Source organism: Benincasa hispida, chromosome 2, assembly GCF_027475165.1.
Source record: "Benincasa hispida cultivar pf3 chromosome 2, pf3_genome.v1.1, whole genome shotgun sequence".
NCBI lineage: Eukaryota > Viridiplantae > Streptophyta > Magnoliopsida > Cucurbitales > Cucurbitaceae > Benincasa > Benincasa hispida.
The window spans coordinates 49,239,836-49,251,162 of NC_143479.1; the positions used below are offsets into that span (position 1 = coordinate 49,239,836).

At 34.1% G+C, this 11,327-nt stretch overlaps 1 protein-coding gene across 2 annotated transcripts; it reads left to right on the top strand.

Moving 5' to 3' along the window:
- Nucleotides 1-1,459: 1,459 nt before the first annotated feature.
- Nucleotides 1,460-7,236, top strand: LOC120071096 (zinc finger CCCH domain-containing protein 55-like). Of its 2 annotated transcripts, XM_090311182.1 has the most exons (8): nucleotides 1,509-2,513; nucleotides 2,634-2,795; nucleotides 2,979-3,158; nucleotides 5,081-5,260; nucleotides 5,348-5,448; nucleotides 5,617-5,871; nucleotides 5,968-6,118; nucleotides 6,250-6,633. In XM_090311182.1, exons 1-8 carry the CDS (start codon nucleotides 1,816-1,818, stop codon nucleotides 6,425-6,427), a joined length of 1,905 nt encoding a protein of 634 aa, XP_090167308.1. In that variant the 5' UTR covers nucleotides 1,509-1,815; the 3' UTR covers nucleotides 6,428-6,633. The 2 variants fall into 2 exon arrangements, with proteins under 2 accessions (XP_090167307.1, XP_090167308.1); XM_090311181.1 differs by having other exon boundaries at nucleotides 1,460-2,795; nucleotides 6,250-7,236.
- Nucleotides 7,237-11,327: the final 4,091 nt, after the last annotated feature.

Here is an 11,327-nt window from a genome sequence, read left to right on the forward strand (position 1 = left end):
TTTTGGATTTGGTTTCTATTTGATCCCTATATTTTAAAATGTTACACAAGTTTTGAGTTATGCATTTGGTTTCAATTTAGTTACTAGATTTCAAACTGCCACAATTTTACCTTTAAAATTTAAGTTTGTCAATAGATTTCAAAATTTTTACTTCTATTCTTCACTTTTTATAGAATACTCTCTTTCGATTATTGAAATTAATATCTATTAATTGATTTAAAATAATTATGAAGTAAAATATTAATTTTAACTAGTGATAAAAAAATAGTGAAACTTAATTAATTATAACTTTTTTTTTTTAATTCTTTTAAATTAATTAATAGAGACTCTAAAGATAGAAAGTAAGCATTGAGTGAAAAAAGTCGATGTCAAACATGTAAATCTTGAAACTTAAGAACCATATTGAAACAAAAATCAAATCTCAAAGGTAAAATTGTAGTATTTGGAAACCTAGGAACTAAATTCAAAACAAACTAAAAATGGATTAAATATTTAACATTTTGAAACCCAAATATCAAATAGAAACTAAACTCAAAACCTATGGACCAAAAAAATAATTTGTTCGAATAGATAGTATTTTTAAATAGCGGAGAAAAAAAGACATAAAAAAAGATAGATCAAAATGAGCAAGAAAATTTAGGGGGAAAAAGTAATTGAGGAGAAAAAAGAAGTTTATCGCGACGCGACGTACACTCGAGTGTCATCTCTCTCAAGTGTCACGTACATATTACCTTCCACTTCATTTGTTAAATTGCATTAAAAGAGATATAATTTTCATACCATCTGTAGTAGTTCAAAACCCAAATTTAAACCAGTATTGCAGAACAGTAACTCGAATAAAAGCATGCCTAATCAAAAAATTTCGAGTGAACAATAAAAAAAGGAATCACGAATATAATTTCCTTAACCGTACGTGTATAGTTTCATAATTCTTATCCTATCAAAAAAAGTCTCACCAAATTCTCTCACTTTTCGTCAACCTCATTTATCCTTATATTCATACATTTAATCCATCGATTCTAAATAAACCACAACTCAAAATATAAATTTACTAATCAGAATATGGATAATATTAATAGCTTTAGCAATTATGAGACAAAAGAAAATGAGGGTTGAAAAAATTAATTGAAAAGAATAGGATTGAAGTAGAATTGAGTTTGAAGATTTGGTTGCAATCATGGTTGAGTCTCATCTTAATTAAATATAATTTAAAGATAATGATGATGAACAAGAAGAGAACATGAAGAGAAAAAAGTGGGACCCCATTTTGGAATTAGGGTTTAGTTTTAAATTTAATAAATTTATTTTTTTGGGTATCATTTTATCTTGGAAAGAAGAAAAAGAAAAAGCATTGGGGCCTATCTTCTTCACTGGAATCTCTTTCATATGATAAAAGTTATATATTTTGCATACAGAGAGAGAGTTGCATATAATACACACGTATGACAAAATTTATACTGTTTGACAATTACTCTTTTAACTTTGAAGTAGATCTGTAATCTACTACTACTACCACCATTTTTGTTTTGTTTTCTCTCTCTTTTTTTTGCAAAATCTAGAGAGAGGAATTAGAGATAGAGATAGAAGTTGTCACTTGCTGCCTCTACTAAGCAAAACCCACTTTGCTAAAACACTTGAAAGTTGAAAACCCTACTGATTTTTGAGTCCATTGTGTTTGTTTCTTGGGAAAAACAGGGATTTTCTTGAAACCCAGTAAGGATTTAAGGCTTTAGCTTCTTGGGTTTTGTTCTTTGAGTGTTTTTTTTCTCTGGTGGGGTTTGATTGAAGGAAGCAGAGAAGTGAAGAAGAAGGAATATGGATGCTTATGAAGCAACTACTTTGGTTTATGCGAAGATCAAGAACTTAGAGCCTGAAAATGCTTCGAAAATCATGGGGTTTCTTCTCATTCAAGACCTTGGAGATAAGGAGTTGATACGTTTAGCTTTTGGGCCTGAAACCCTTTTGCATTCACTGATTTTGAAGGCGAAAGCTCATTTAGGGTTTCCTTTAAACTCTTCTTCGTCAACACCTTCTTCGCCTTCGCCTCTTAATCCTATTGCTAGACCTTTAAACAGTAACCCTTTTTCTCAATCTTCGCCTAGAATCCCTAATAATGGCTTTGACTTGAGTAAAAACCCTTCTTCTCCTTCGACAACGAGTTCATGGTCACTTTCAGGCATTTCTAACAATGTCATTAGCCCTAAATCTAGTCCTCTTTTGTCTTATGACAGTATTCGAGCTGCCCCTTTTTCAATGCCTCCATTTTTGCAGCATAAAAATGGGTTTGTGGATTCTGAAGTTATTGAAGAGCCTCAGGTTAACGATTACCTTTCGTTTTTGAACGAGTCGTCTTCTTCGAGAGGGGAGGATTTAGTGGATCCAAGGATGGAATTAGGGCGTGGTTTGCAGAATTGGACGCAGTCTATGGACAATGCTGATACCCCTTTTCATAGAAGAAGCTATTCTGCTAGTGATGTTTGTTTTGGGTCTGAAGATGGAGGATTTGGAGTTGGGTATAAGCCTTGTCTTTACTTTGCTAGAGGTTTTTGTAAAAATGGTAGCAATTGTAAGTTCTTGCATGGTGATTTTTCTGATTCTGTTGATCCTTCTGCTGCCATTGTTGGTTCTCCTAGCAAACTTGAGGGCTTGTTTGAGCAGCGTGAGGAGTTGATGAGATATAAAGCTGCTCAGCAACAGAGATTGGCCACAGCATCTGAGTTAATGGCTGGAGTCTCACCTTCACAGTATAACAAGTATATCAATTTTCTACTTCAACAACAAAATGAAACTCATAGGTATGATAGAGATGGATAACCAACTTTAGTGCTTTGACTTGTCATTCTTCTATATATAGTGTATGATGCCCATAATGGTTCTTTCTTTTTTTTTTTTCTTTTCTTTTGGGGGATGGAGGGGTTTTTAATTTAGGAATGGCTTGTAATGCAATCTTTCTTCTTTATTTGGACTGCATAATCTAGAGCTACAGCAGCTGCACTTATGATGGGAGATGAGTATCACAAGTTCGGCATGTCCAGAAGTGAAAGGAATGATTTTTTGGCTTTGGCTGCAGAGAAGCGAAACTCAGCGTCCAGACAGATTTATTTGACATTCCCAGCTGATAGCACCTTCAAGGATGAAGACGTTTCAGAGTATTTCAGGTAACTAATGAAGTGTGATGGCCTTTTTTCTGGGTGTTAAAGTATCTTGATGAACCATTCATGTCATTGGCCCCCTAACTGTATAAGAATCCAATGTTGAGTAAGTAAGATGAGTATGGTTGAGAAATTTAGTCTAAAATATTGTTTTTGTTTGTGATTACTACTCACTTTTTAAAAAAATTTCAGCGACTTGCCTGCATCTGATTCCTAGTTTTCTGTATTAAAACTTTTCAGGGTTTTAAGGAGGCTGGCCATTGAGGTTTTTTAATGCATAGTGAAATAAGCCTAAGTTCCAGCACAAATGCTTTCCCTTTGTACTGATCCTTAACAAATAACCACCTCTCACTTAATTTCCTGTTTACTGGAATCACGAGCCTTCCTTCATGTTCTATGCCCCCGCCTTTTCTTCAATCCTTCTTTGTTCTGTTACAACTTCAATTTGAGGATGAGGGCTACTTTTACGACCTTACTTGAACAAGACATGTTGTATAGGTTGTACAACTATGTCTTTGAGTTTTAAGGATGAGGACTACCTTTTTCATTTCCTTGTGAATTTCTTTGAATGTATTTACTTCTCAATACATGTAAACGTAGTTAGATGATTTGATATTCGATCGATTCTTGTTCAATTAATATTTGAGCTTTGTCACATTCTTTCTTCCTACCTTGTTCACATAGGCTTGAACAACAATTTTGAGGACTTTAGATTTCATTTCTAACAAATCTAATAGAATGAAGGAGAACAACATTCAATTGGATTTGGTTTTGTAAATAGTCAATGTCATGGGTTTATCTATCTTGCTGTACGTGTCCTTGGAAGATGTTTAACTTATTTTTATCTTCCTGCTGATGTTTCCTTCCTTGCCTATGCTTTTACCTAACGACTTTACATGTGTCCCTTTCCCAGTTGCTTTTATCACCATCCCCTATGAAATGGGATTTAAACTTAGGATATATTGTACTTTCAGGGTCTCTATTGTGTTGTTTGCCCTATTGTTTTGTTTTCTTGTATACCTGAGTACATCTTGAAGAAGCATGAACACTATGCAACAAAAACATGAAATGACATAGATAAAATGCACTATATATGCATCTATGTATCTCATGTGGATACTCGAATAATTTGAAGGCTTTATTCAAATGTTTACTTTTATGAAATTCTAGAAATAAAAGATAAAATATTTACATGTATAATTTTATAGTTTTTGAGGATGTATAATACTAACCAAGGATTACAAGTGAACCCAAATTCACATTGTTTTATTCAATGATGTGCTCAAGAGTATGTGTTTGAAAATCTATACTTCTTGCTACATCATACAAGTTTTATTGCTGATGAGGAAAAAGAGATGTGCTTTTTCAAAAATATTTGAATTTGTCATAGTTTAATGGTATGAAGTCTTTTGTTAATTTGATTTGCTTGATTTGTAAATCAGCTGTCCATAATCTACTCTGGAGCAAGTTGTTTAGAATGATTGGTTTTCACTTTAGAGGCACTGCATGTCAATTGGGGAGCAACCTTTCTTTCAAACTCTGATGATTTTAAGTTCTGGATGCCATGTTTTATTTGAAAATCTTTAAATTACTTTCTGATATCTACTCTGTTTCTGCAAGCTATAAATATGTAGTTTTATATTAAGTGAAAATAGTTCTCTTACTGAAGCTCAGTCAATACGACCTGAGGAAACATGCCCTGATGGGCAATAATATGTAGATCGAATTAGGAGTAGTTGCTCAAGGAACAGTTTAGAAGTTTGGTATGGAGGTTTGGATAGAAGGGTTCTCGTTATTTAGCCAGTCATGATAAAAGCCATGCTGGTTTTTATCCATGTCTTGGGAATTTTTATTTTAATGAAGTGCTTTTATTGCTCGACCATTTTTTTTCATTGATTTAATCTTGATGAACTCTCATCTTTTTGCAGCAAATTTGGGCCTGTGCAAGATGTTAGGATTCCATACCAACAGAAGAGGATGTTTGGGTTTGTTACATTTGTCTATCCAGAGACTGTAAAAAATATATTGGCAAAGGGAAATCCACATTTCATATGCGAATCACGAGTACTTGTGAAACCCTACAAGGAGAAGGGAAAAGTTCCAGAAAAGTAAATTTACCATGAACTTTTTTATTTTCTATTCTGTTCCCTTTCTACCTTTATAGCATTAATGTTTATAGTTGGGATGGAATGTAGGAGGCAGCAGCATCAACAACAGCAACTAGAGAGGGGTGACTTTTCTCCTTGTTTGAGCCCCTCTGGACTGGACCCCCGGGATCCTTACGACCTAAATCTTGGTATGAAATAAGTAGACATGCTCCCTTTCCCCAAATCTGACAGCCAATTGGTTCTTGAAAAGCTACGGGAATTTATTGAATATGCCCGTTAAATTCTTTAGTTTTTGTATTTGCATTGAAACTGCTATGCCTCTCATTGGTTATTCATCTGTTCCATTTAATATCCAGGAGCAAGAATGATGTATAATACTCAAGGGATGATGTTGCGTAGGAAATTAGAAGAGCAAGTTGAATTGCAACAAGCACTTGAACTTCAGGGAAGGAGACTATTGAATCTCCAGCTCCCCGACTTGAAAAATGATCAACTACACCACCATCACCCACACAATTTACCTATTTGTGCTCCATTGTCCACTGAATCTCATAATCAAATGAACCAAAACATTTATCCTCCTGATTTTATAAATCAAGAAGCTTCTGAAGGTTTGCTGATTCTTCCTTAGTCTTCTCTGCTCTCTTCCTTCAATATTTTCAATTACCTCGTGACTTTTTCTGTTAGCTAATGGTGAGTTGTTTCAGGTCTTGAGAATAATCAAGTAGCTACCAACACTGCAATAAGCATGCAGCAAAACTTTCAGCTGGAAGACAATCCTTGTTTTATCCAAAGCAACAGCAGTGGCAAAGCCACGGAAGATGGCTACAACTCCGAACTGCTTGAAATCCACAAAAGGTTGAAATTTAACTTCTGATTAAAACATTCTGATGATGGTCCAGTTTGATTTCTTGCTTCAGATTATCCCAGTGGTACAATGTATTAACCATTTTCTTTTCCTATTTAATTTACTTTGTGCACGAGGTCAGTGTTGAGCAGGTCCTTCCTGATAGCCCATTTGCTTCTCCTAAAAAGTCTGCCTTGGGTCAACATTCTGATTTTTCTTCTGTCAAAGCGGATGGATGCGGTCCCAATACGTTACCGTCATCTTCTCAGAGCAATTCGTCACTCCCTACTGGTCCTGCTGGTGACATAGCTTCCCCTTAAATATCTTTCTTACCCCACAGCTGAATGGCAAGGTCCTGTTGTTCTCTTCTTTGTGGTAGCTCACTTTCCGTCGTGCTAATTAAGAAGTCAGTAATTCAAAGTAAGATACATTATTTTCCTTAGGTTTCTATCATTCCTTGTGTGAATCTTTTGAAATATAGGCAATAACTACATAAGCATGGCCAGCAGATATCAACAATGTTAGGGTAAGATCACTAATCTCTTACCGTCAGCTATTGCTACTTTTGGAGCATCATGTTCAGAGTTCTAGAGAATGAAATAGCTAAATATGTTCATCTTGTACTTTTGCAGAAAAATTAGAGAAGCATATAGCAGGCAGAAGAATTATCCTCGGATGTATAGCGAAATTATACCTACTTCGAGGAGTAGATCTATTACTACTATAGAGAGGATCTCCACAAGTATCATCTTCATCAATACATACTCCTAACAGAAAATACATATAATTCATACATTTAGGACAGATGATTTGGTTTATGAGAGTTAGGTTTCTTCTGTGTTTTATTTTGTGCCCAATTTGGGTGTGTGCTGGACCATGCTGACTAAAGAACTACGGTCGGATTAACTCCGTTTTACATTGTTCATCTACACATAAGTTCTGTTTGTTCTTGGTATTCATAGTTAGGTAGGATTTAAAGTTTCTGTGAAGCTCACAAGAGCCTCTTTGTGTACATAGTAGTAGCTAATTTGACAGAAGAAGACTTTGAGAAAATTTGTTGTAGCTGACTGGTGAAATATCACAAAACTCATCGGGACCAAAGAAAGTGGGGGTTGGTTGGTTACCCAAAGAGCTGAGTTTTTCTTTGCCCTCTCCCTTTTCTTTTCCTCCTCTAGATATACAATAATTTGATGAGTATTCTCTCTTTTTGATGTGTTGAATTGAAAATTGAGTGGATGAATAGACAGGGTTTTGCAAATTGACAAAACAAGGACAAAAATGGATTTTGATTTGGTTTGTGAAAGTTTATAACTTTAGAGGACTGTTTTGTCTCACACTGTTTCCTGTTTAGGCCCACACATGGGGGAAGGACCAAAGGTATCACATGGGGGCACTGACATGGTATAAATGGCATCAAGCCCTCCCTCCCCTTTTCTCTGTAGATTATTGTGTAAATTATTATTATATTTATATATTTTGTTGTTATTGTTTGTGATGTGCATTGTTTTGTGTGCATTGGAGGAAGTGAAGAAGAGGGAGGCCCCAACTTTTGTACTGGCTTGAAATTTAAATTATATGGTAGCTTTTTTACAGTTTGTTCTGGCTTCCATCAGAAGTGGTTGTGGTTGAATGTAGTAGTGCACACATGTGAACTGATTTTTGAGCTGTTCTCTCTTTTGTTGGACCCTTTGTGAGTTTTTAAGAGATCCCCACTTTCTCCTTTTTTTTTTACCTTTTGAAATCCCAAGTGGGGAATCAAAATGGTCATTTTTGGGTTTAAATGAGATTTTTTTTAGTAGATTTCTCTCCATTGAAGGAAAACAGAGTGAGTTTGTCTGAATTTAAGGGCAAAGCTATTTTTTCTTTTCTTTGGGAATATGTATGTTTCTATGTGAGGGATTGGGAAGCACATGGGGCCATCTCGTTTTGGATGCCAATATGACCATGCATTTTGTTTTGTTATTATTTCTCCATTTAATGCACAAATTTTGGTGCTTTTCCAAGATGCTTTTGAAAATATTTGGAGTGTTTCATGACTCCGTTATGTGTGTCAGAGTTTAATGACTTTATTATATACAAATATATACGTATATGAAGTCATATGTATACTTCATCATCTCATGAATTCGAAGGAGGCCCCTTTTTTGAATTTGAATTTATTTTTCTTTTTTAGTGGAGTGTACATTTTGTCCTTATGCTTCAACAACCCCCTACTTTCACCTTTCTAATTTTTGGGTAAAAACTACTTTTTAACTTTTAATAATTGTCCCAAATTATTTTTAACTTTTAATAATTTAGTTCCTTACCTTTACAGTAACAACTTACTTGCATCTTACTATTCGTATTGATTTATCCATTATTGTGAGATTTGATTAAGATTTTTACTCATGTAAATCGAATGAGATTTTTTTAATTAATTAATTATTATTATTCTTTTTTAAAAATTTATAAACTATAAAACTAAGTCATTGCATAATTAAAATCCAGAATTTTAAAGAGATTTTTTCATGATAGGTACTAAAATATTATAAATTTTCAAGGTAGGGACTAAATTATTACTTATTAAAGTGTAAGGATTAGATTGTTGCAAATATGAAAGTGTAAGGATGAAATCATAATTGATTACCGTTTGAAGACTAATTTGTTACTCTAATCAAAGTTTAGGGACTTGGGTTTTTTTTTTTTCTTAAATTTTTTTTTTTACTAATAACTAATTTTTTAAATATTATGTAAGCTTTCCAAATCTTATACCAAATTTTATATCTCTACAATTTTTCTCTAAATTAGGTTACCTTTGCCAAATTTTATATCAAATTTAATATATTTTTCAAATCTTTTCCATCAATTTCTATTTTCACAATTATCTAAATTTTCAAATTTCAAATGGATTTAATAATTATTAGATGGATCTCATATGATTGCAGTATGATTTTTAATACGGGATTTCACTGAGAAAATCCAAATAGAATTTTGGAGTTAATCTGACCTCAGGATTTCATCGAGAAAATCTAAAATATTTGATAGAATAAAAAAGTTATTTTTTTTTAATCTAAATTTTGGTGGTTGATCTCAGTTGAGATGGACTGAAAAAACTATTCCAACGAATTTTCTAAAAAGGTGTTAGTTTTAAAAGATGAAAACTTTTGGAGGCTAATTCTGACAATTTTCTATTGATTCTCAAATGTGTGTAGATTTTCTAAAATGCTAGCTTTACAAAATGGACGATTATAGATATATGAACAATTCTCAAAGGAAATTTTTGAGCAAGAGTTTATGAGTTTATGGGGTTTAATGATACAATTTGATCTGGCTTTTTTTTCCGTCGCTTGCAAAAGCCCAATCAAATACAATTTAGAATATCAAACTATACAACTACTATTACAAGGACATAGCAATAGTGGCAAGTCTAGGTTGACCTATAGGGAAGCGCGTAGCTTCGAACAAAATATGATTTCTAGCTAAAGTGGTAATGGGGGATTTGGAATTGTTTGAGTATCAGGCAAGGGAAATTTAAATTGCGAAAAAATAAAGTGCAAGAAAATAAAAATCCCTAGTTCAAGACTTAGGATCCACTCGATGCTCGATTGATCATAGGATTACTAAAGATTATTTCTCATGATTTAATGTACTTAGTCAACTTGCTCGGATAGCCGAGACAAGCACCTCAATTACCAGTTAATTAATTAATTAAAATAGGTGCTTGATTAACTGGGTTCGATAGCATCCATAGAAATCTTACATTTATATTAATTAATTCAAAATTAGACTAAATGCTCAATCATTTGGGTTTAATATTGTCCATAACAAATAAATAACTGCATTAAGCTCAGTGGGTTCAACTATGACGATTAGTAACCTTGACAACCCAAGTTACCGATCGATTTCATTATTGAATTACCCAATCATGCAATGCTGTAAAAGGTTGTTCTAAACAACCTAAAATTCACAAACAAAGCATGCTCTGGACTTTTGCCCTAATGAGGTTTATACACATAGATACATTTATCTCTAGCTAACAAAGAAGATATGAAGGTCGACCATATCAAACACACATTTTAAGCATAGAAGTTAAAACATATCCAAGAACCATAAAAAATCAATAAGAAATATAAATTAAGCAAAAATCTTCACAATCAATCCATGAGTTTTACCTACACCTAAGCTAGCAACTCACCTTAGCCACGAGATCGGCCCAATATGAGCTTTACTATCATTGATACACCCAAGAACAAAAAAATACAGAGGAAAGGGGAAGAGAAGTGGAGAAATTCGGATTGGGGCTGAAAGGTTGAAAAGAATCAGAATAATCTGACCTAAATTGGAAAAGACAAATTTATAAAAATAGGATGGCATCGCGACGCCGAGGAGTAGCGTTAGGCCAAAAATGGCGCTCGACCTACAACATAGGAGTTTCCCTGTAACGTTCGTGTCCCTCTACCATCCGTTAAAATCCTTCGACACTACAAGGAGCACCACGACACTGCTGCGTTGTATTGCTTCTGGAAATTGTGCCGAGTGCAGCGTCGGGCTTCACGGGGGCATTTTGCGCTCATTCTCTTCCGTTTGACCTGGTTGCTTCATTAGGGCTCCAAGTCGATTTGTTTTAGCTCCATTTGCTTCCTAACGCTTAGTTCTACCTCTTAGACATCGATACCTATGACATAAGGAAATACACATTAAATAACAAAATGATCCTGAATTAAGTTGAGGAAAGTAGCACCCAAAATTATAGTTTTCTCACGAAAATTTTCAAACAAAATATGATGGAGAGTGTAGATCACTTACAATAGTCCAGAGTTTAAATTAATACAATTATTAGTTTGAAGTTTAAATTAATATAGGCTCTAAAATTTAGGTGTATAAATTGATATTTTCTTTTATTCCTACCATTATTTTATATTTAAATTATTGGAGATGACTTCTCGAAGGACAGAAGAAGACAGTAAATGAACGACACAGACGACTATCATCAGAAATAGAACCTATAAAACGAGCAAACTATGAAAGACTGAGTTGCGGATCTCACTCTCTTTAAGATGTTTTGCGGCTCTACCCTTCGCGCAAGCAGTTCGGAATAAGGCCACGTCGTCCCTAGGATAAAACAGTCCAAAAAATTCTATCTTGATCGGAATTGCACCGTAACCATCGGCCAATGGTCCACCCTCTATTGTTCGGAAAATTAGTGAAAAGGAATTAGAAAAAAAAAGTTATTTTTTTTCG